Raw genomic sequence first — 27,659 nt, forward strand, 5'->3', positions numbered from 1 at the left:
GAAAAACTTTAGACCAATATTTACAGCTGTCTATGTTCAGAAGAATTTATTTATTTTTAATTATTAATATTTTATTATTATAATTATTTTATTATTAAACTGTCAAGTCATTTATTTTGTTAAAATTTTGCTCATATTCAACAAATCTGAATTCCATTTTTAACATCTTTTATGGAATTTATGAAGATACTGCGATGGTGCATAATAATTTTAAGAACTTTTATTAATAAATTGTAAATGTGATTTTTAAGGGTTGTAAAAAATTTAATAATATCTTAAAAGTTTTTAATGAAATGTTCGTTTCGTTTTATTTATTTATTTGTTTTAATTAAAAAATGCCAAGAAAAGCTACTTGGAAATGAATAAACAGCTACGCGAAAATCTCCTCATTTAAAAATGAATAGTTGCATGAAAATACTCAATTTCAGGAAAATCTGCGAAATAAGAATGAATAGCTTTACGAAAATTCTTCATAAAAATGTACTCACATTTAAAATCGGCTTTTATAAGTATGAATACCAACACGAATGCCTCATATAGAAATTTATTAACTAAACAGGAACCCTTCATTATAAAAAAATATACTCGCATAAAAACAAATAGCTAGACAATAATTCTTCACTACACAGAGATCTATTTAGTTAAAAATGGATAGCTCTACACCAGTGTTTCCCAAAGTGTAGTACGCGTACCCCCAGGGGTACGGGAACAGTTTAGCGGGGGTACGTGTTCTTATGCGAAATATCTTGCAACAAACGAAAATTTCAAAAAAAATTATTTAAAAACAAAGCTAGCCATAAAAATTTACGATTGCGTATTTTTCTATTGGCTACTTTTTGCAAATTTAACAGTTAATAATTAATGATGTCAACAGCCAGTTGTGATTTTTAACTTTTGTGCAATTTTTTTATAGTATAAAATACATTCATTTTTTATTAGGGGAACACAATGTTACGAAATTTGGAAAGGGTACACGAAAGTCATAAGTTTGGGAAACACTGCTTTACACTAATCTTCCTGTACACGAAAGTCTCATCGAATATTAGTCTCATCTATTAGAAAGTCTCATCTACTCGGAATCTTTCACTATACGAAAATACACTCTCATTAGAATGAATAGCTACACGAAAATCAATTCATTAGAGGATGAATTGCTACACGTAAATCCTCTAGTAAAATCTGCTCTTATAAGGCTGAATGCCTACATATAAATGTCTCGCATAGGAATGATTAACTAAACGGAAGCCCTTTATTATCAAAAAAAAAAAAAAAAAATACTCACTTAAGAACAAAAAGCTACACAATTACTCTTCACTGCATGGAGATCTATTCAAATAAAGATAGATAGCTTTACGCTAATTTTCCTCTACACGAAAACCTCATCGGATAAAAATAAATAACTACACAAAATTTGACTCGGAATCTTTCACTATACGCAGTAGCTACATGAAAATCAATTCATTAGAGGATGAATAGCTGCACGAAAATCCTCTAGTGAATTAAGATCTGCTCTTATAAGGCTGAATGCCAACGCGAAAACCTAGTATAAGAATGAATTACAGTCATATAAGAAGAAATAGTTACACGATACTTCCCTGCACGGAAATCTGTTCACAAGAATGTATAAGCTTTACATAAATCTTCCACTAAACCAGTGGTTACCAACTGCGGGCCACATCCGGCCCGTGAAACCTTTTTTTGTGGCCCGCGAACTAAAATATGTTAGTTTTCACTTTTTGCGGACAATTTTCGTAAAAAATCTATATGGGTTTAAATTACTTCTCTTTCGTTAAGAAACCCTAATTTCTTCGTTTCTGTTAAATGTAACATACCAACGGCTCAAAAAATTTATTTCTCAGGTTTTACATCCAAGAAAATATTTATTCAAATACAAAAATCGTGTATGTTGCTTAAAAATCTACTTCTAATTTAATTTGCAATTCAATACGTTTGTTTTGTACAACTTAATAAAAATCTGACAGTACTATTTAATGTTCCTTCAAACATAAAAGAGTCCTAGATAAAATTTTGATAACGTTGCTGCCCGCCATTTGACAGGTGTTTTTAATTACGGCCTCGGCCTCATGTAAGTTGAAAACCCCTGCACTAAACGAAAATCTCGAATAAAAATAAATATCTGTACTAAATTCTATTCGGAATGATTTTCAATTACAACTACTACCATGATGGCTGAAATCGTCAAGCTGCCTACCTTTAAGTCATATATTTATGTATAAAATTAAATAATTGAAATAAAAGCAAAATAAAATATTATTATTTATGATGATATATAACATTTTCTTTTCTAAAATTTCCAAAGTTATAGATTTAAATATATCTATATATATATATACAAATTTGCTTGAACTTTTAGTGTTAAAGTTACCAACAAAAGTGTTGCTGACATTTTTCTAAATTAAGTCAACTCTCTGCAGTATTCATTGAATATATTATACACATAAAATGCTATAGCGTGCAGTCTGGTTTGGGGGAGGATAAGACTTCACTGATTTTTTACTTAATTCTTCTCTGGAATAACTTTTTAGTTTGACAGTGATGAATGATCAGGTTGTTGGATGGAATGCTTTCTGAAAACTAAAAAGGAAATTCTATTCCAGGCTGGTAGACCCTCATTAATGATTCTTTTTACAAAATTTGACGTCCAGGACGTTAAACAATGCTTATTCTATCCCGGTTTTGTAATTACGAAGGTTTAATCGTTGGACTTATGAAAAGTTCATGTCGTAAATTGACATCAAATGCTCTGTTTCCTATTTTATTATTATTTTTTTACCTCCTTTGTTTCATTTAAGGTCTTTAAAGGAAGATTATAAATTTTTTTTAATGACTCATTTAATATATATATACAATAGAGCTGTGTGATTTATCTCGAAATATGGATATTTTTTTATTATAGCCATAATGATAGGTAAAATTTATACTTACGATGCAACGTGAATACATTAATATTAAGAATACAATAATTATTGACAGTTGTAAATATCAAACACGATAATACCGAGGTGATTATTGACAACGACAAAGAATGAACGTGATATTATCGTGAAGATAGATAAGTATGAAATACGATTTTATTTAAAAAATGGCCTGCCTAACGCAATAAAAAAAATAAATAGTAAATCTAGGCTTATATAATTTTTTTAAATTTTGTAATTGGTTTTTCACACATTAAGATGTGATTTTCATTATAATAAGGGCTCAAATGGATCTGATAGATGTCCCACAGTGGACTGATCGTTAAGACACGGTTCCCAGCAGATCACCGAAGTCAAGAATCGCTGGCTGCGGTCAGTGTGCGGGTGGGTGACCACTTGGATCAGTCTGCGTAGGGATCGAGGGTGTGCGGTATTGGTCCTCGTTAAACTGTGCTACCGTAAAGTGTTCGACTTCCCGTGCAGGTCGTTGGGCTACCGAAGCGGGCGTGCCATCCCCTCTGCAGAGGATCAAAACTGTGATGGCATGTCTTCGGATCATCCTCAAGGATGTTTCCCAGACCGTCGCCAATAGCCCATTGTGCAGCTCTAGTGCGACGTAAATGAACTACAACTACAACTGGAACTGATATATGCTTCATAACTAATGCGTTGTAAAAGTTACAATAGAAAACCGTAAACACTCATTTAAGCTTGTGTGAATCATTTTTAATGTAAAATTTCATATTATGTCTTAAATGTTATTTTGGATTATGCTTTGTTTTAAGGTTTAAATAATTGTTAATATTACAAAATTTATTATCGATTGAACTTGTTATAGAATATTGTTGTCGCACTTTTTTTTTGTTAAATAGTTAGAATAACAAATTCTACTTTTATTCATTTACAATTGACAGTTCTGTTAAAAAACGACATGTATGTTGTTGTACAATGATCAGTTTTCAAGCTTTAATCCACTTCTCAATTGCCTCCAAAAGCTAACAATCTATTTTCTAATCTTCTATAACAGAATTCGCGATGAAAAGCTTCTCCCACCGTAAAGCGTCCTCTTAAGTTGGCTAACACCGAAATATGGAGAAAAAATAAAGCCCATTATGCAGCTAATGTAACGTATGCGGAAAAAAAAAGCAGCGACCGATTGTTAAAAAATCACAATCGTAGTAAACTTACAATTGGCCAATCCATAATATTAGCATGTCATCACGTCGATGAATTCTACAACGAGAAGATCTTTGTCGGAAGGTTTGCCAGCTAGATCTTCATATCTTAATCCCATAAAGAATGCTCAAGTCTACTTTGACAAACAATTTGCTGCTTTGAGTTCTCGACGATTGCTACATAAGCTGGAACACATGTCACTCCATGTCGGATCTACCATCCCCTAATTCGGTGTATTTCGCATATGCACGTAAATGTGACTCGCGTGTGTGCAAACATTTCGTCCTGAATTTAGTTTCTAAGCATTTTCCTTCGATCTTGGGCAATCTGAAGCAGCTTGAATGGGCTCTTAATTTCCAATTTGTAATTGATTTCTTAGAGTGTAAATATGATCTGATAAGAAATAATTTTTTTAACTGTATTTTCAAAACTATAACAATCCGCTTACGGAGAGTATCTACAATTCGTGAAAGTGCCATAGCTTCGGGAGAAAAAAAATTTGACGCATGTGCAAACAAATAACAATTTGCGAAATTCTTTAACATTTTCCCGAATGTATTTCGTGAGAATTTATTTTTATCAACTTTTTTTTCTATTATATGACCCAATGTAATTGGTATTCCAACGAAACATAAACTGTTTTATCAACCGCAGATATTCCCCCTTTGTTAAAAGAATGGAGTATATACAACTTCCTGCTTTTTCGGATATCTTCGAGCCGAGCTAACGACTCTTAAGTTGTTGAAAGATGTTGAGTCATCCCTTTAATTATAACACTAAGTTCACAAACGCTTAGTCCTCATCTCTTATAATTTCGCTTCAGTTCTGAAGATCTTTCTCTCTTTGCACGTTTAGTTTTCAAATCGTTTGCTCTTGTTAAATTCTGGATATCTTTAATCTGTTTCATTTTCGTTTGCATAGAACAAATAAGGAAAATTTCAATATGTAAATATTTTTTTCGTCAATTATGGAGCTGACTTTCTAATTGTAGCTACATTTTGGATATTTTAAGTGGCTGTTAAGTTGTTATGTGCTTGAATGTACAAAAGGATACTAAAATGTAAAGATATTTGACAGTGTTTTTGTGTTCATGATTTACGTGAAACTTAAACCAATTTTGGAACGTAAGTTATCATTATTACTTAATAAGCATTATTTTTTCAAATGAATTTTTGTTTTAAATATTGCAAGTACATTTATTAGGTATGGTATATTTATAAATTTAAGTATTCTGCATAATTTTACCCATTAAAATAATTGATATAAAAATACGTCACAAGCGTGATTGAATTTTAAAAAAATATATGAATTTTAAAATTCTTTTAAAAACCGTTGATCAAAAGAGATTTTAACAATTGGACAGCAATTGTTTATATTATTATTTATTTATAACAAATAATCATAATACATATTTATTACAAACTACCGTAATTTTGTTAGTGCTTTCAAAAAATGAGTTGTATAAAATAAAATTGAATTTATACTTCGCAAGTATTACTTTCTAATTTATTTCTTTTTCTTTGCTGCTGAAAAATATTTCATGTTTAAAACGGTATCACGCAATTCATATTTTATGCATGAGGAACGCTTTATATTCGCAATTATAATTTTTAATGTCATGAATTTCCATTTGTATTATATATTTTAATCACATCCATTATATTTACTACTTCTTTCTTATTAAATTTGCTTTTTTTAGACTAGGTTGAAATATATTTGGACTGAAAACATTAAACAATATTTTATAAATTAAGAATAGATTTTTTCAGTTTAATTTAACTATTTTTACCAATGAAGGATTAGCGAGAAACAAATAAAATATTGCATGAAAGACAAATCTATGAATTTAAGTGATTGTGCTTATTTGTGTAATTAGGTTGAAATGTATTTGGACTGAAAACATTAAACTATATTTCATAAATTAAGAATGGGTTTTTTCAGTTTAATTTAACTATTTTTACCTATGAAGGATTAGTGATAAACAAGTAAAATATTGCATGAAAGACAAATCTGTGAATTTAAGTGATTGTGATTATTTATATTGTTCTAAAACTGTTATTTTTGCTTTTTCAGAGAGCGACTGGGCGGTGGAGGATAATAAGGGTGGTGGTAGGGGAGGTGGAGGTCCTCCAACAATCAGACGTGAGTACTCTATTTATTTAACATATTTTAGTATTAAAGCATCAGCAATATAAATCATTAAACATACATCTTAATATAAACATCTATGTACTATAATTAAATACGAATACGGGTAAATTGCACGTGTTTCTGGCTCTATGCATACACCAAAAACCTCAGTAATTTTCACCGAAGCGCTTTGGTAATAATTTTGGTAAATTTTGTAAACGTGGTAAAAATAAAATTTAATGAATGAAAAACAATAAAATAATGTAATAAATTAAAATTTAATAAATAATGTAAGTTTAATAAATAAAATTTTGGTAAACGTGACAATATTTGGTAATTTTATTATGATTTCTTTCATGGCATGAAGTCCATTTATTCGGTTAAATTTACTTTTCAGTGTTTTGTATTTTTTCTAAATGTTTGGTAATAAGAACTATAATTTTAAAAAACCAGAATTCCCGGTTAATCGTTACCATATGAGCGGAAAAATTACTAAATGAATGGTTCATATATATACCATATATGCTGTTTTTATCATCGGAATGATGATTTTGTTTTACCGGAAATGTTATTACGAAACAGTACTGTAATTTTACCAAAATTGTTTTCTTTGTGTACTATGACTCCAGTTTCTTATTGATGTAGTCATTTAGTACTTAATTATGGTGATTTTAGGAATAATTCTGAAATTTCTAATACTCTTAAGGAATGAATCTAAGATTTTACATTTAGCAATAACCTTACATTTTTTTTTCGCGTTAAATATTCTCTGAATCCTACAGGAAGCCCTTCTATCACAAGTTAAATATAGAGAACTCGTAACGACTTTAAAGGAAGACCATAAAATCATTCGGCGCTCTTTTCATTTCTTTTACAGCGTTCCGGCCTTTAATTTATCCGCCAAATTAATATGTCAATTATCTCAGCACTACCATGATCTTAGATAGATTTCTGATCGTCACCATAGCAACGATGGGCGTTAAGATCTGAAAGCAGACGTTTTGACTCCATTAAAGCCCAAACTCAGATAAAAAGATGATCAAATTTTCATCTTCTTCATCAATTAAATACATTTAATTTAAAACCGCATTAACCAACCATTCCTTTTCAATATTTTAAATGTGTTGCTTTGGATTCGGTTAAAATTAGCATTTTATTATATTAGCATAAATTAATTATCTGTTTAATTTTTGTTTATTAAATATTATTGTCAACGGTTGTGTTTGATTATTATTTAATAGGTTATGTTCATTTAAAATTTCTCTACATCTCGTTGGGAATTAAACTGAACTCGTTTTATAGTTTTTATTTATTTATGAAGTTTATGTAATGCTCAATTAAAATAAATGAACAATTTTGTACTGTGTAATTGGAAATAGGAGAAATTCTTTTATTTCTTCTAATTTAAAAGAATGCATTTTCCACGAACAATTATACATTTATTTTTAGTAAAGCTAATTTAATATTTCTGTCCTGCTTTCTAAGAGTGCTTGATTTTATTTAACCTAAATAGTGTTTTTCATTAAGGGTTTCTTTGAAATTTACAATTAAAGCAGCATATTCTGAATTGTTAAAGTTGCTGACGTCTGTAAAGATTTGAGATTAATTAATAATTAATAATAAATATTAATTAATGAATTAATAAAGATTGATTAATAATGATTATTTATTAATTGATTATTATTACTTAGTTAATTAATTGATTAATTAATATAGATTAATTCGTTTAAACTATTCGGAGCATGCATCACTGGTTACGAATTTCGGGATAAAGAAAGTATTTTTTTTTTCTGTTTGAAAAAAATAAGTGAAAAAAGAGAAATGTGTTATGGTGTAAAATAAAAAGAAAAGAAAAAAAAAGGGACACATTTGTTAACTTTTTGATTTGGATTTCTTTATTACGTCTCGCTTTTTTTCCTTTTACACTGCCAATGAATTTTACTGATGCTGCCGACAGGGTGCCTGCACTTTTTACCTAATTTGATCAGGAATTTCTTATAGTGCAGTCTATTCATACAACCATTGTGAATATAATATGTGGTTAAGTAACATTGTGGTTAAATAACGCAGACTTAACACAGTTTCAAATATTATCAGTAACAACTAAAACACTATTTAAGTGTTTGGTATATTTAATATGAATTCATTAAACAGAAATTTTTTAAGGTGTGGTCATTGATGAACAAGATCAAAACACCCCCTACTCGCATCAGCATAAAATGAATGAAAACTGTTTTATTCATTAGACAATTATTTATTTATTATTTAACGGTATTTGCCAATAACATTTGGCTCCCTGGCCTTCCTAGTATTGTTTGTTTCTATTATTATAGTTTTAAGTTATAGTAATTGTTCAATAAAGTCTTAAAATTTCGTAGTAATTGGAGAGTATGCATTAATGTGGTAGATTAAATGTTGAAGTTTAATATATTTAATATACCAAAAAAAGTGTAACATTTCAACCACCGTGTTCTTCTCTGGCGATAATGGACATTGTTGATTTGTTCATTCCTTTAATTGTATTTTCCTGTTTGCCCCGTCATCAAAAATAATTGCGTCAACCCAAGTACAAAAAGCACATATCCTCCAAAACACACACACAAACTGCCCCATCTCACAAAACACTACCACTCATCACCAAGTGTATCCATTAGTACTTCCCCAAAACGTTCTTTTGATCTATGGGCTGGGCAAACCCTACTCCTCTGACAATTAATTCAATTGCTGAAGCGCAGGGCCTATCCTGCCATTAAGGACAGTTTTCGGAAGATGAGGGTTTGAGGGATGGTAGAAGAGCAAGAGGATGAAAAATAAATAAATAAACAATCGTTCACAAACAAAACTCCCCACAGGAGTGGCGCTGTTGATCGTAATTCTCTCTCTGGAATCTTCATATGAGGATGATGTAGGCGTCAACCCTATTGGAGCCATCAGCTCGATTTATGAATTTATCGTCTGGCTCATGATGAGTTTGTGGTGTTTAGAAGATATTTGTGATGGGAAATTGCCCGGTGGGTTTGCATTTCCAACGGTCAAGCAGTGTTGTGAGTCACAACAAGCGTGGTCACCATCAAAGGAAAAGTGTACATAGCGTTGTGCGGGTCAAGCAACTGGACAATGGAATATATACTAATAGGAAAGCAATATCGGTTAGGCCGTTGGTCAGGCAACCGCCCACGGCTAAGGTCCGCTTCAAACAACGTAAGTCATTTTGATTTAGTAGTTAGGTCATGGATGTTGTAACAGTGGACTAACCAAGTTTAGAATAAATGGAAAATTCTGAAGAACTTACTATGTATATTTATTTTCTTTGGGGATATTTAAGTTACGATAAAGACAATTGATTATAATTTAGTTATTTTAAAGTCTATAAAATTAAATATGACAAAATGAATGCTGTGCTTAATATTAAAAATTAAAATGTAGTAAGAGATACAAATACATACGCTATGAGCCAAATATTAACTTTGTATATGATTCTGAATGCGCTTTTCTTTTTCCTGTTAAGTTTTGCAATTTCAGTGCATTAATTTACTTAGTAATTTAAACTGTAAATATTTTAAATTTGTTAAGAAAAATGTAAATGACCTTTAGATTATGCAATAATATCTTTTAACATTCATGCTTCTGACTTTCAGTGAAATAAGCGAAGTAAAATTTTATTAATTAAACTTGTATGCTTGATGTTTGCTTTCAAACTGAATGTTTGCATTAAAAATGTTTGGTCAAAATGCAAAAATCTTATTTAGCACGTGACTATTCACTATATTCTGAAAGAGCGGTAATTAACTCCATGAAAATTTACGAATACTGTCGCAGAGTCACTTTTCTCAGTTTCTTTGAAACAGCTTTTCGAGATTTGATCATGAACATATTTAATTATTATTTAGCTCTTTTTATGGACCCAAACAGAAAATAAGTTTAAAAAATAATTTAAAAAATATCGTTAAAACAACATAAGTTTAATATTTTAAATTGAATACTTCATCACGCGACCGAAAAGGATAGGAAACTCTGTAATTCCTACCTCACTTTTGTACAATCTTATGAATGAGATACAATGAGTAATGGATTTAAAAGGTATGTTTAAAATAAATAATTAATGAAATTACAGATAAATACTTGATTAAAAACTTTACTGATCAAAGGCATAAGACATAAAATTCGAAATAGATCGATAGAAACATTTGATTTTAGGTGAAACTATTTTAATATTTTTCAATGATAGATAAGAGGTTGTTATCTTTACTTAGTTTTAATTAATTATATGTGTTGATGCAAATTAAGTGAAAAAAAATCTAGCCTCGCAAAGGTATTATTTATACGAAAGAAACTTTTTCTTCCGAGCTTAGCTGAATTAAATTATGGAATTAAGGAACAGTTAATGGTTACATTGATAAATGATTAGCTGAAGTAAATAAATGAATGAAAATTATTCTGTTAGTTTCTTGTTTGTGGCTGCATCAATAAGCCTAAGAGAAATTCTGAAGAGAAAAAAGCAGCTCTTTAAATCATGCGTATTATGCTTATTTACATTATGTACTTTTTTTTTCTATTCAAATTCTTATTATAAGGAAAAAACTGGGAGTTACGCACTACGTGGGAGTCTGCCACTTACTATAAGGAGTATACTAGATATTGTTTAAAGATCATAAGAGAATACTTTTAGTCGAAATTATTATGAGAATTGTTGTCCATTTAAAGTTTGATTTTCTTTGAGCTATTAAATAATGTTGATAGATGGCAGCACTACAATATTCTTCTATCCTTCTAAAATATTAAAATCTTCCGTAGATAAATCACAATAAAAGCAATGATCATGATGAATGGCTCTTTTCAACCACAACATTTTAAAAATACAAAAATTTCAAAAAATAAAAGTTGTCTTAACTAAAATAATTTGTAAGTATAATCTGTAAGTAATAATTATAAGCGATATTTTTATTTGCTCGTACGTGAGCTTCTGAGATTTGTATACAGCCCTTATATAAATTAAGAAAAAAAGTGGCAATTTTAAATTTACAAGTTACAAATTTAAGTATTTTTTCCCAATATCAAATTTTTATTGGAAAAAAATTATAAATTTCATTATTTCCTTCTCACCCCTCAAAGTTATTTAAATAAATAATGTCATCATAAATCGTGCTGCCATCTATTATTGATGTTCTATATCTCCATCAAAGAGTTAGATTTATAATTTTTTATTTTAATTTGTTTACTATAAATCCCGTTTACTTATTCATTCATACATTTCAGTGAATAAATATGACTCTTATTCCTTAGAAAAGTGTTGCAATTAAAGTTGCATTCAGTTGCGAGCATATAAAACTTTGTATAGACCGATCTGTTGTTATGTCTCACTTAATTGCGAAATAGTATTCCAAATATTACTTGGCAATTAGGTGAGAGCATTTAAATCAACATTTAGTTTTCATTTTCATATACTTATGGTTTCATTGATTTAAAAAATTTCAATGAAGTTTGTTCAATTTTCTCTTAAAATAATTAAAAAAATAAAGACACAATATTTAGGCGATTTTTAATTTAGGTAAAAATTTTAGGTGAAATTTTCGTTCGTTAACAAACCCTTCACTATTTTTTATTTTATTTTTAAAGCGAGAGGACTATTTACGAAAGATTTTATCGTTAAAGCTAACTCTTCACTAAAATTTTTATCATAGAAATAAACGCTTCCCAAAATATTTTATAAGTAAAACGGACACTTCGCAGAATTTCCTTTAAACATGGATTCTATGGTGATTTTACTTCATAATTTTAAAATTATAACTACTTGGAAGACACGGTTTTTAATTTTTTTTATAAAAAGAGAGCTTTATTTTCACACATTCTCAAAATTATGAGAAGATTTTTCTCAATATCACAAAAATTGCGAAAAATCTGAACATACCATTGGTTTTTGTGTTTAGAAATTTAGGAATTTATGCGTAGATTTTTCTCAATTTCTAAGAAGAGGGAGAAAAAAGGAAATGGACCAAAAAAATATATAAATAAATACACAATTAACAAAAATCATTCACTTCTCAAAAGAAAGAGCATTTTATTTTCACACATTCTCAAAATTATGAGAAGATTTTTCTCAATATCGCAAAAAGTCCGAAAAATCTGAACATACCATTGGTTTTTGTGTTCTGAAATTCACAAATTTATGCATAGATTTTTCTCAATTTTTAGGAAAAAAGAAAAAAAGGAAATACCCCCCCCCCCCAAAAAAAAAAAAAAATACAGAATTCACACAAGTCATTCACTTCTCAAAAGAAATAGAATTTTATTTTCACACATTCTCGAAATTATGAGAAGATTTTTCTCAATATCACAAAAATTGCGAAAAGTCTAAACATACCATTGGTTTTTGTGCTCAGAAATTCACAAATTTATGTGTAGATTTTTCTCAATTTCTAAGAAAAGAGAGAGAAAAAAAAAAGAAATAGACCAAATAAATAAATAAACAATTCACAAAAATCATCCACTTCTCAAAAGAAATAAAAAGTACATGATACGAAACAACGCTTTAGCAGTACAAGTTTCTTACGATTTCTGAAACAAAAATTTACTTTACTTTCTATGGATGCTTGCAAAAGTTTCCAACAAACAATAATTTTTCTTTTAAGCGCGAGAGAAAGAGTGTGCATTTGCTATGAATTTATTTTTTGTATTTTCTATTAATAACTTTCAAAATTTTCAATATGCACAACATGGTAAAAATAAATAAAAATAAGCATTGCACGGTAAAAATGAATAAATAAGTGAATAATAAAATATTTTACGCAACATTTTTATGTATCGCTTGCTCATTTATTCTATTGTTTAATAATTTTAAAAAAAAATCGGTTAATTTAAATAACTCTCCATACAAAATTTTCGCCTTTTTAGTAAAGTAAGATAGATAAAAAAATAAAATTAATGAAAAGTTATTTTTTTAAGAAAAGTGCAGCGATAGCAATTTTTTTAAATTTTGCGCTAATGTATAAGACGATAAATCTCGTCTGTAATCAAAATTTCATTACGTGTCTGAAATAAAAGAGAATATTTATCTATCATTTAATTTTATTACAGACACACTTCGTTTTGATGAATTTACTTGAAAATTAAAATAGTTTCATGTGATAAGCTACGTATTTTAATATTATATGATCAGAAGCATTTTAAAATTACTATGTGATTGTTAATGTTACTTTCAAAGAAAAAGAAAATCTAGTGAACAACAAACTTTTTATAATTTATTCTTATTTAATTAGAATAATTTAATTAAATGTGTATTTAAACAAAATTATATAAGTTTGCCAATTTTAAATAAAAAATATTATTTAATTTTGAAATAAACATTTTGCGAAGTACATAATTAAATATGCATAACATTCATCGATATACATTATTTTTAACAAAAGGAAATATAATAAAAAATAAAAATTTCGGAAAGCTAAATTGATTATTACTGTGCTCAGAATAATAAATAACGAATGAGACAAACTTAAATCTAATCATGAGAATAACTGAATTCTATCAGAATAATAAATGAGACCGACTTAAATTCTATTTTCAACGACGAATTTTTAATTAAAATTTTACTTTCTTCTTAGTTAGTTTCTAAAACCTTAGCAGAGGTAATTATTAGTTCTACTTGTTAAAATTATCCCAAATTACATTGTTTCCTATTTCATTAGATAAAAATTTCAAATATAAAATATCTTGCATAATAAAAGCTAGAATAATGAAATTTTTAACGTTTTTATTGATTAAACGTTGATGAACTTTTCTTTCTCGAGAATCTAATAAAAATTTAAATTCTGTTAATTATGAGAAAATTTAATCTCGCATAAAAATACTATAGAATAATTATTTAAAAAATGAATAATTTCTTTAATTAGGATCATGATTTAATCCCTCAAATTTGAAAAATATTTAATTGTTCAATATTTTCTTGACACACTGTATAGAATGTGACTTTTAACGGTACTTTATAGCAATCAATAATCTACATTATAATTTTCTTTATCATAGCAGATGCTACAGAAAATCTGCGAAATCTTGTAAATAATAAAATTATGAAAAATGTTTTCTAAAAGAAAAATAAGCTAGCATTTTTATATTAAATAGCATTACAATCGTAAGTTTAAAAAAATTATTTTTAAAAAAGTAAAACTTTCTCATAACAGCAAAGTTTCGTTAAGGAGCAAAAATATACACATGTACACTTAATTTATAGAAAAAAAGAGAGAAAAAAAAGCATTTAAGAGAAAATCTGCTGTTAATAGCTGCATGTTATGCTAGTGACCTTTCTTTTCCTTCTTTCTTCTTTTCCTTTATCATTTTGTCCTTGTTCCTTCAATTTTTAAATAAGGCATTTAGAGACTTTCATAAATAAGAACTTTCTAAGTAGGTAAAGAAAAAATTCCTAACTTTTATTTAGAGCAGTAAAACCGCATCCAAATTTTGAGCCATTAAATTAAATGGCAAAACTCATGCATCTAGTCAATCAATTTCTCTATGTCACTCAGTCTTTCAATCATAAATTCCTAGTTTTATCAATCTGGTTCAATTAATTAAGTTTAATTATTCCTTGTTCAATCAATAATTTTTCCTCTTACTTTCAACATATATTCTTTATACTTATTATTTTCCTTCAGCTTTCTATCATACATTTTTGAAAATTTTATATACATTCCCTTTGAAGACACATTATAAGGAATATTCGATAGCTTTGAACAAAACTATTTTTTTAATTTGCTGCAAACTTATTAAACCTTATTACGGTGCTAAATATTACCATATTATCGTGCAAACTGTTTTTTTCCTGTATTTAATTACAAGATAGTAATGGTTATACCAGAAATCAAGTATAGCTCAATTTAATACTTTATTAAGTTTCTTTTAAGGTTTATTATCCAAATATAATGGTTCAATATTGAATGGATTTTTCTAAAAAGTGATATTGGTTTATCTTATTATTAATATTACTTTTACTATTCTTGAGAAGGACTCTAAAACCTTTTAGCATTAGTGATGTGGTATAACCGCCCTTTAAAAATAGCTTGCAAATATGCATTAGTTCATTGGTAAAACTATTCTTAAATCTCGCCTAAACGGGTATTTTTAGAACTGAAAACATTACTGTGCACAGCTTTCTTAATGTGACAAAACAAGGCTAGAACAAAATTAATCATTAATTCTCCAGCAACGAGTCAAGGCTTACGCTGTAGATTAATTCAGAATAATTTTTGCATCCAGTAGCTTCATCCATTAGCTTAATGCCTGGGCCATCCTGGCAGAAAAGTTTTGAACATTTTCTCCGCTTAAAAGCTGATTAACGAAGTTAAAAACTAATGCTTTTACGCCACTTTCCCCACCCAACACCAACTCTATAAATTTTCTAGAAATTTTCTTTTTTTATTCGGACGTTGATGTGTTTAGTTATTTATTTGTTTGCATTACTCATTTCTGAACTTTTGATATCACCACCCCCTGTGTTCTCAGCTTACCCGTTTAAAAACTTTTTTTTTTCATTTCTCTCTTCTGTTAGAATGATAAATGGAGAATATTCTGTGTCCCCAACAAAATAGAATATATCCCACTACCATTTGTATTTTTATAAAAGAGATTTTTCTTTGCTGTAAAAATACGGAAACCGGAGTTGCCGTTTTTGAATTGTTTTCAAAAGGAAACGGATTCGGTAATTCTGTCACATCTATCATCGTCGCTTTCTGTGTTGAAAGAATTAACTGCAAGATAAGATGGTGGAAGTTAAACCAGAAGTTCATCATTTATTTTATGTTTTCTTATATAAAATACGTAGGTCCACAAACACGTTGTTATTGGTGTTAAAGAAAAATAAAATACTGGTATTAGTTTTTTGCCTTTGCAACTTGTTTTCGAAACTACTAGTACTGCTTCTTTGTATTTTGTTTATTTACTAAAGTCGAAAGTTCAAAATCAATAATTTTTTTATAACAAAAATGAGTTTAACTTTGAATAATATCCATATCTTTGAACCATGATATTATATAGATTTGCTGCAACCTATTTTTTTTCCGAATGGCAGGCACTGAACTTTATTCTTCGCCTAAGAAGATACCGGAATTGTTACTCATTTTACGTTACCCAGTGGGCACCTGTAAACCAAAGTCACGGAGGCGAGCAACATTATCCACGTCACACTGCCACAAACCCGTTCATAGGGTGGGCCACATTCACACATCACACACAACAGAGGACAACACAAGAGAGAAACATCCATGCCCAGAGCGGGATTCGAACCCGCAGCCATTGGCTTCGCAGTCAGCTGCTCTAACTGCTTGGCTACCTGGCCGGCTGCTGCAACCTAGATAAGGTGTTAAGCTGTAACGTGTTTTTTTATTTTTTTTTTATTTTAGAGTTAATTCGTGTAATCAAGCTAAAGAAGTATGATTATTGGGTTTAACTTTTCACCATATTAAAGGTTTCTGAAATTTGAACTGTCATATGGTTAAGCATGTTCGAAAAATTTATACAATGTATGCTATGAAAATTCCCGGATCAAATTACAGTATAAAGTAGCGGCACTTTTGGTGCATGAACCATATAATTTATTTTACCGTAAAATACATTTTTACTGTAAGATATACCGTAATTTTTGCAGTAATATTTATTTAATTAAAGTGATTCAGTGATTTTACAGTAATTATCACTGTAAAAATTACGGTTTATCAGATTTTTTTTCCGTTGTGCCTGTAAAAATGGATTTTACGTTAGGAAGTACCGGCACACTAAGTGTTGGTACTTTTTATTTGGTATATCTTACAGTGTACAGTGTTTATGTAGTTGTTTTTAAACGCTGAAAGTGATTTGTGTATGTTGCTAAATTGTTGAAATTGTCTCAACTACTATCATCTTCGTCTTCTGTGCTGAAAGACTAAACTGCATGATACAGTAGAAGCTAGACGAGAAGTTAATACATTATTCTTTGATATCATTTTAAAATTATTATTATTTCTCAAGAAAACAGTCATACAAATGCCAATTTTTTATTCAAAATAATTATATAAAAAAGGTGTATGTAGAATAAATGTATTAATTTTTGATTTTTGTAATTTGTTTAGCTTGAAATTTAAAACTCCATATATACTCCATATGTCCATGTAACTCTGACTCGACAGTAATAAAAAAATATTTTATCACTGAGCACAAACCACGTGTATTCATAAAGAGCATAAAAGGATAAGCTGAGAGTACGAAATCCTTACACAAATATGTATATTTGGATAGTGCTGACATCTAATGTAAAATAAACTATATCCAATTACAATAAAAATATCCTGATGCAGCCCTTTAACAAGTAAAACAAGAAATTAAAAAAAATTCCGGTACATATAATCAAAACTTATTGGTGCATTATTTTTGAACCCTCGAGCCGGAAATATCACGGGCACAAGAAATAGAAAACGAAAGCTCACCCCATGATTTTGATGGAAGTGAGAGGGAAAGGGTTAACCGACACAGGCAGTTTAAAAATAAAAATCTGTCAACCGTTTAAAATTTAAATTGCGAACTGTTCCAATATACATCAACTTCTTGCATCTTAAGACAATTTGTTTAAACCAATTTTGAGCCAGTGAACGAACTTCTAATTTTATAAGACACTGATAAGTTGGTGAACATATTATCGATGGATTAGACAAAAAATACGTATTGGAGAAATGGAAAATCAAACAGAGCCGCTAAAAACTAGAATTCCCCAAAACAGCGTGTTTCGTGAATTGTAAGTTTATACATTTTTCAAATTTAACGTATTTGTAATAATTACTTTTTATAATTAATGCAACATAGTTTACAAATCAATAGCAGTTATAATTTTCTAAAGCGATAGGATTATCAAGCATTAATTGGTTTGTAATGGAATTTCAAAGAAATACTTTTAATGTTGTTGTCCTGGGGCTTTTAAAACCATAAGCATTCATCTGCTATTAAACATACAAAAATGTGTACTATTTTTATAAAGTATACGTATGTATTTATGTTTTTTTAATTGCACCTCGACAGTTTAAAATATTTCTGTAATATTCTTGAAACCATTTCTTAGCATTTATCATTTCAGAGATGTTATATTAAATATATATAATACATATTTTATAAATTTTTTGCCATAATATCTGAAGTGTTACATGTTAGTTTGATACATGTAACACTCATATTGATATATTGCATTACAAATATTGCATTTCATATACTGCATTATAAGTTTTCAATTTTATAATCGTTGAATGACATTCACTTTATTTTGAACTCTGAAAATATATAAAATTAAAAATATTTACGTAAATGAAAATTAGAAACAAAAATTAATAAACCATGCCATCGATTTATGTGAGTATTTTAAGTAAATTATCTGGTAATTTAATACAGTTTTTTCTAAAAAATAATTATTAATTTTTTGTACTTTACAAAAAGAATTTTTTTTCACTTAAAATTTCTTTATTACATTTTTGCGTGTAAAACTCTTTATTTATGGTTATAGAAGAATAAGTAGTGCTTTTTTTTTGCTTAATCGTCTGTGAATTTAATTAGAACAAAAAGGAAAAAGGAAATTTTGTTACATAATAATGAAGATTAGTCTTTTAAGCCTCAAATCTAATCACGCATTTTGAAAAAAAAATATTTTAATCAAATTTGTGTTACTTAATGAATTGGAAAAGCTCATGAAGCATTAAAAATAAACCAATGAAATTTTCTTCAGATTTATTTCCGGGGCATCTACTTTACCATTAAAAAAAAATTGTTATGAAATCTTACCCGCTAGCTAATTGTCTGAGAAGTTATTTATTGTTTTATACTTATCGAAAAAAGCTTGAATTTAAGAAAAATTAAACGAATAAAATAATTCTGATTGTGGGAATAAGTTTATAACTTAGATAATTTTTTTATAACTTAGAAATATAGAAAAATGGAAACCACCCGGAGGAAACAATTCTGGCAAAATTTTACATGGTAAAGAAATTTTTATTAGAGAAAAAATTATTAATTTTAGGTTATGAAAACAAAATATATACGATACTTAAACCATTTATTTGGTAATTTCTCCGTTCTTTATGGTAAACGGTTTACCGGAAATTCAGGTTTTCTAAAGCAGTGTTTCCCAAAGTGTGGTACGCGTACCCCCAGGGGTACGGGAACAGTTTAGTGGGGGTACACGTTCTTACGCAAAATATCTTACAACAAATGATTAGCGGGGGTACACATTCTTACGCGAAATATCTTTAAATAAATGAAAATTTCAAAAACATTTTATTTGAAAACAAAGCTAGCCATGAAAATTTGCGATTACGTATTTTTCTATTGGCTATTTTTTGCAGAGTTAACAGTTAATAATTAGTGGTGGCAATAGTCAGTCGTGATTTTGACTATTGCGCAATTTTTTTTATAGTAAAAAATACATTTAGTTTTTTATTAGTGGTACACAGTGTTACGAAAAATTTAGAAAGGGTACACAAAAGTCATAAGTTTGGGAAACGTTGTTCTAAAGTATAGTTCTTAATTCCATACGTTAAGTAAAAATACAAAACCACTAAGTAAATTTAACCGAATAAATGGTTTTTATACCATGCTCTACCTTCCCTTTTTATAACATGTTCAAATTACCACGTTCCCATAACAATACATTTTTTACCATTTATTTGGCAATATTAAACTTTGATTGCCGATTCCTTTTACCAAATAGAAGAGTAATTGACAATTTACCTTTCTCAGTTTATTTAAAATGACAGTTAATTTAATTGTTATTAGGAGTTTCTTAACTGTGAATTATTTATTTTCCTTAAATATTTTTCAATTGTAACAAAGGGAAAATGGTCCTAACTTATGCTTTTAAGCGTTTTAAAGCTGCTAATCACTGATATGTCTAACTATGGTGTCTGCTTAATGCACTTTATATATATATATATATATATATATATATATATATATATATATATATATATATATATATATATATATATATATATATATATATATATATATATATATATATATATATATATATATATATATATATATATATATATATATATATATATATTATTTTATTTATTTTCTTATTTTGTTCTTCTCTCGTACTTTTTAATTTTTATATAATTAAAAAAGAAATTTATGTAAAAATCGCTTGTTATGAAAATAAAACAAGGCTAAGTTTTCGAGTAAGTACTTGTTAATTCTAAATGCACTTTTATTTCAAAACAGATTTTAATGCAAATTAAATAATATAATTATACCATTTCATGTGAAAAGTTCATACGTTTTGGCAGCTTTCCTTTAAAACTCTTCGAAATGGAATTAATTGGCGTCGCCAACATTCCTCTTTAATCATATATCAGAGCCTTTCACCGTACAATATATTTGAAAAACGAATTTTCATTTAAATTACTAGATGTGGAAAGTAGGGTAAAGTTTTTTTTATTATTTTTAAGTTTTAAAAAGTTCTTATTTGCTCAACGATTATAAAAAGAAGGAAAAAAATATATTAAGCAACTCCGAAAAGTTTTTGATAAAATATTATTTATATCAGCAGGCTGGAAATGATATTTCTTAATATTATTTAGAGATCATTGCAGGATATTGAAGCAAATATAGTAATTATCATAGTTTAGTAGTATTTTGTTTTGTAAATAGTTCTTTATATATTCATTATTGGCGGAAAGAAAATAGTTATTTATAAACTACAAGTATTAAAGTTTTTGGGCTTACTATTATAAATTAACTAGTTAATTACGCAAAAATTGCTACTTATAAATTTAGTTGTAAATCAGTATTCTGCTACAAGGATATATTCTGCCAAACTGAATATATTACTGTATTAAACTAAATATATAAATATTTATGAACTTTTTATCTAAATGTTAAAGCTTTATATTTTAAAATTTTTCCATCCTTAGATAACATTTTTATAAAACGTGTTGTATCTTTTTTTTTACCATGTCATAACTCCAACATAAGTATTTGTTTTGTTAGTGTCTTATGCCTATAAGTTATTGGAATGTATAAAACAACGACATTCTTTAGAATATATAGACATTTTAGAATATATAGGCAGGTTAGAATTCATAGAAATTTTAGATTAGATAGACTTAATAGAATACATAGAGTTTTTTAGAATACATATTCTTCATGGAATAAAAATGCATTTTAGAATGCACATAATATATAAAATACATAGATATTCCTTGATGGTTTAAGCAAAGATTGAAATATGCGAATTTTTAAGCATTTTATATAGGCATTGCATAGAATGACAAATGCTTCTTAAGCGATGTAGAAAAACAAGTCAGTGTGAAGCCGTTATTTTAAAGATACGAATTCAAGACTACAAATAATGCATAATATGAATAATGAACAAATGCCATAGAGGAAGCCTATTTGATATGTTAACGGCGATATATAAATTACCGGTATTCCATATAATACATATGGAGTTTTATAAAATGCTTGATGTATTTTATACACAGCTAGTTTGTTTTTTAACATTCTATAGAATGCTTACATAAAATGTTAAATCACTTCATTCTTTGCTGAATAGATTTTAGTATTCCATGAAATACATAAGTATTCGATAGAATATCTGATATCGAATTTAAGAAAAATAGGGTCAGGTGGAGTAAGTGGGTATAAAATTAATTTTTTTTTTTTTTTTTTTTTTTTTTTGAAAATCAAACTTATTTTTTCTCTGGATATAATTTGTTTTAATGAACATTTTGATGCATTTTGAGTACATTGGGTTCATATTGATTAAATATGAAAAAAAAACTTATCAATTTTGTTTGATTGTTTTTTTTACAGTAATGATTTCAAAAGAACATGTTTTTATATACCCACTTTGCCTCAGAGTAAGATAAAGTGTATAGTTCTAAAATCGGTATATATTTCATTAAAAAACATATACTAATATTGTTTTAGGAATAAAAATGCTATTAAATAGATGCACCTTGATTATATTTAAGAGAGTAAGTTCTAAAAAAGCATTTTTTTCCGTATTATTAAATTAATGAGTTCAAAATTAGATTTCTCTCCAAATGCAGTATATTTTGCTGAACTTTCACAATTTCCTTAAAAAGAGAGAAAAGTGTAATAGAAAAGATAAATGAGAGTGCTAAATTTAAATCTATTGTGATAGTTTAAAATGTTTCTCTATTTATAGCATAATTGTAATTTTATTCAATTTAGTTATTTTAAGGAAATTTGGTTTTCCATGAAAAAACTGCCATATGAAGACAAAAATTTGCATGAAAACTCGTCTATATTTTTAAATATACTAAATTGTACCATTTCGGTAATTTTTTAATTGTTTAATATGTCTGTTAGATTGTTATTTCCTCCCTATCATTCTTCTCTTTAAAATATAAAATGTAAAAGAAATTTTGTTTTCAGAGAAAAATTACTATGTAGGGCTGTAATAAAATGAGTAAATTATTTTCAAGCTATTTTATTATGAAATATAGAGCATCAAATACTAAAATATCCCTTTCATACATCACTTAGCTAAGCCTAACCATGTACCCACTTTACTTCACCTTAGAAAATAATTCATAACAAAAAGAATTTTGAAATTTATTCTTATATTTTTACGTAGATCTGTCCTTTCGATGTCCTAGTTTGAACTAAAATTAATAGTTTTCGCAAGTTTTCAATGATAATGGAAGAAAATTCATCAGCAACTTAAACTGACAGAAGTATAAGTTAATCGTAAACAGATACTTTGTAAAGAATAGACTTTTAATCAGTATCTAAAACTGAAAATGCTTAACGCAATCCCAGTTAATGTCTCTAAAAATATTAAAGGAATTATCTCAATTTAAGCGAAGAAAAGCATTCATAATGATATTTTTTAACGTAAGCCTACTTTCCTTTCCCCCATTTACTTACTTCTTCCACTTGACCTTACTATTTAAAATGGTGGAATAATTTAAATAAGTTTAAGAGAATAGTTAAATAAATTCAATCAGTTTTTTTTGTTGACATTTGTAGCATGCTAACTCCTCATATTTAGTTCGGGCAGAGAAAATTCATTGATAACAATCGAAAAAAAATCTTTCTCTGGATATTTTGTTCGAATTTATTTTCGACAAAGCACTACCAAAGGCAGAATGGAAGAGAGACATTTTTCTTCCACTGGAAATCATACTTCAAAAATCGCGAAAGCGCTTTAAATTTATGAATAGGACAAGAAACTTTATTTCAGGTAGTATATAAGTTCTTGGGGAAAAAAAGTTGCTCTCAGTGCAGTTATAAAATTCCAATACAACCTAAACTTTCCCCCAGCATTTATTTACACTAGTTTCCACACGTTGGGTTTTCAAACGCCCAATCCTAAAAAAGGAAACTTCATATGTATTTAAATCAATACTATGTTCCCAAACAGAAGTCTCCAAAGACTTTGTGTATTTTAGTCCCTGAAATCCGGGAACTGGAAAAGTTCCTGAATATTTTTATGTATTCTGAAACATACGAAGCTCCGCTACTTTCTGAAGAAAATCAGCGATCGGAGCTTATAACATTTCTACTTGCGTTTATTAGATTACAAATGATTTATAAAAAATAGTAAAATATTATAAAACCCATGACAGGAGACTGTAGTCCTTGCAAACAATATTTTTATTTATTTATGGATACTGTCACATTAAAAACATACGTAACTATTCTCTATGGTTTATACTTTTTTATTGTTCTAAATTCAAACGGTTTAAAGACAATAGAGAAATTTTGCATTGGGTTTGTCTTACGCAACGTATGAATTAAGCAAACGAATGTGGATAAAGCACTAATAAATGAACAGAAACTGACGTATAGTACAAGAATCTTCCTTATGACAGTAAAATAGTAACGAGGCAAAAACGTTGCCATAAGTTTCAGTTCGATACGGTACGGTATTATAGTTTCGGTTCTATATAGTACGAGAATCTTACTCAGCTTCTAAAACAAAAGGACAATAGAAAATTAACAAGACAAATGCGTTAAAGTTTCGGCTCGATATAGTACGGTTTTATAATTTCGGTTCGATATAATACGATATTATAGTTTCAGTTCAATATAGTACGAGAATCTTCCTCAGCGTCTAAAACAAAATGACAATAGAAAATTAACAAGATAAATGCGTTAAAGTTTCGGCTCGATATAGTACGGTTTTAATTTGGTTCGATATAGTATGGTAATAGTTTCGGTTCAATATAGTACGCGACTTTTTATAGCATCTAAACACAAAATGACTGCAGAAAAGTAAAGAAACAACATGAAAAAAAGTGGTTTAACCAGTAGGGAAAGAGAAATAATTTTGGACAATATAAAAGAGAAATAAGAAACAAGCGTGAGGAGTTGAGTGGGAAAGACAGGATACAGGTTGAAAAAATTGCATTGCATGAAAATAAATTTCCCAACATTGGGGACATATGAGATATAATAAAGATGATTTAATAAATTATTAGAATATTTCAAAATATGGAATGATTTCCTGTGGTTAAAGTCAGTAAATGAAGGGCACTGTTGAATAAATTTGATGGAAAAAAATTAAAAATCTATGATAAGAATTCTAAAAAGGTTCAATATTCACACTTTTAAATGCAAAATTAGTGTGCAGTAGTATACCACCAACTACACCAACGTTAACACACTCAATGTTTAAATAAATATTTTGAGATCGTCGTCAACTCAGAGATGAATAATGTATGTTCTGGCTTTATTAAAATCAATATTGAAGCAACGAAGATATAAAATATTTTACATATGATTTTAATTTATATATATCTTGAGCAAGACAATCTTTGAATACTTTTATGCAATTTAATGCCTCCGTATTTTCTCAATTTTATCTTTAGCGCAGAAAAATCGGTGACCGGAACTTTGTTAACCCTTGGCATTGTTTGATTGCGAATGGTTAACTGGGGAGGGTAAAATGTTATAAGGGGGTAAATTGGAGGCCCGTTAAAGAAAAAGTAAGGAGCGAAAAGAAAGCAACGAATTAAACGTGAGTGGATGAATTTTTCCTGTTTTTTTCCCCTTTCTCCTGCTTCTGTCTTGTGATTTTTCTAGCTGAGGGACTCTTTTCCCTGTCAAATAATTGATGTGGATGTAATTCGGTTGGGATTTCGAAAGCAACTGGAGTATTGGCTTTAATTAGAAACAATTGTCGCAGTCAAAACCAGGAGAATTCTTCTGGTGGAATTGTTGTTTGCCTTGCTTAGTCTAAATTGTTTGATCTGTCATGTTAAAAGTTCAATTCAAGAACGGTTCAGAAAACTGCATTGTTCAACATTCGAAGAATTTATGTTGTATTCTTCCGGGGCTCATCGAGTCAAAGAATTTAACCATCTTTCACTATTAGGTATTTTGCAAAGATACGATTTTATGTTTTGAAAACAGGTAATACACTGTCTAAGAAAACTCCAGAGCTATGTTAAACCGTTGTAATGTTACTTTTAAGACCGTATTATACTTTTTTTTTCTTCGTGGCGTTGTTTTAGGCACTGAGCTGTCATTATGAAGAACGGAGGTTCGATCCTCTGAAACGGCTTGAAGACTTGATTAAGAATACTTTGGTTAAATATTCAAGTTTGGTCAATAATGAAGAAAAGTAATAAGACCGTATTATACTTTTTTTTCTTCGTGGCGTGGTTTAAGGCACTGAGCTGTCATTATGAAGAACGGAGGTTCGATCCTCTGAAACGGCTTGAAGACTTGATTAAGAATACTTTGGTTAAATATTCAAGTTTGTTCAATAATGAAGAAAAAGTAAATCTACCTACTTTCTTTTTTTACCTAAATCTTTTTCTTTGGCAGGTGGCGCATCGAGTGCATCCTTTTTCTTTGGCAGGTGGCGCATCGAGTACAGGATGCATCCTGAATAATTCTACATAATCCCTAAAAGGCGACAAAAATATCTTTAAAATTTCTTTTGTTGGCTACAGTTGTGATAGAAAAAAAAGGTTACATCTTGCAATTTAAAGAAGACATTTAATAGGGTGTATTTTGGAACACACAGGATCTAAACAGCTTTATGCATTGCATTTCACGCTGCTGACACTGGAATCATCGTGAAGTCAAAAAATCTCAACGTTGATCTACAGATATTCCAGGAAACATTTAATTAAGTAGGAAAGTGTTATCTAGACAGGACAAAAATCATAATTTGAAATTATTCATCCTAAAAGAAAATCCATCCACCCAAAATCAAATCAAATTATTCTCTTTAACGAAACTATCCCTATTTCGAATGCTTAAAATATCGTGGTCTGGCTATAAACGGAATGTACCATTGAAAAGATCATGTCAAATCAATCTTCAATAAAGCACAAACAGTCTGTCACAAACTGCAAGTTTTCCTTCAAAACTGTAACATGGAACTCAGACATGGAATCAGTCAGAATTCTAACATAGAACTGTTTTAAATCTCATTCTAACATTCCTGTGTTATTCTAACGCACGCACCACCAGCCCAGTGCAACAGATCCCCATCACTCCTGGAGGAACTTAAAAGATGTAAGAATAAAATTCTCCGAAAAATAACACGAGCAAGATGGTTTATCCGAAATAAGAATATGCATCGCGATCTCAACAGTTTTTTTAGATCATCTAATTGCAAATTCTTCAAATAAGCTTTAAAATGTTATGCTGCAAGATGTAATGAAATTTCTAATGAAACTTGAAAGACGACGTGAAGTTTAGGCCAGTGATTACTTACTTCAGTAGCATGCATCTTTATGTAGAATACAAAATATTTGAGTTTTTTTTAATTTTTTTTACTCCAATTTGAATTCCAGTGACTAGAAAATGTTACCTTAACGTAACAACTTTCATAATAAATGGGAAAAGACCGTATAACGCCTCAGCGGCCCTGATAGATGTTAATGATGATGTATTCTAGTATATCTATTCTCTTTTTAAGTTCATCTATATATATATTTCTCTTACATGGCGACAAAAAAAAAGCCTCATAACAACTCCCCGAATGGCAACGCTAGAAAATCGACCAATGATTGCCGCTAAGAATGTCACATGCCAAATCTAGCTGAGATGGCTCGACATATAGCGCTTTTAAAAACGGAAACTGAAATAACCAGAGAGAGCATAAGCTAGGCAGAAATGAGTAGTCTTTGTGGATTGATCTCTATTTTAGTATTTTGTCGAAAGCGCTTTTTTTCACGAATTTATATATTACGAATTTATTTGACGATTTTTGATTTATATCACGAATTTATTTGTTTTACTGGAATTTATTTGTTTATGCAGGTTTTTCTATTGCAATTCACTTATTTAAATTTTTGATAGACTTAATTATAGCCAAAATTTTAACCTTTTTAAAGAGATATCAGTTTTAGAAATTTTATCTTAAGATTTTTTAGTATAGCACATTTTTAATAGGTTTAACGAATTGCATGTCATTTATTT

The 27,659-nt window shown here is 28.7% G+C and overlaps 1 protein-coding gene across 9 annotated transcripts in view; it reads left to right on the forward strand.

The window, feature by feature from the left end:
- The window catches only part of LOC107447376 (coiled-coil domain-containing protein AGAP005037), a 759,443-nt gene that overhangs the window by 323,864 nt on the left and 407,920 nt on the right, over positions 1–27,659 (forward strand). For all 9 annotated transcript variants that reach the window (XM_071184692.2, XM_071184693.2, XM_071184694.2 and 6 more), the window contains one exon: positions 6,186–6,254. In XM_071184692.2, the coding sequence (XP_071040793.1) occupies positions 6,186–6,254 (69 nt within the window). The remainder of the gene's footprint in view (positions 1–6,185; positions 6,255–27,659) is intronic.

Source organism: Parasteatoda tepidariorum, chromosome 10 (genome assembly GCF_982258835.1).
Source record: "Parasteatoda tepidariorum strain Cologne lab strain chromosome 10, Ptep-v5.0, whole genome shotgun sequence".
Lineage (NCBI taxonomy): Eukaryota > Metazoa > Arthropoda > Arachnida > Araneae > Theridiidae > Parasteatoda > Parasteatoda tepidariorum.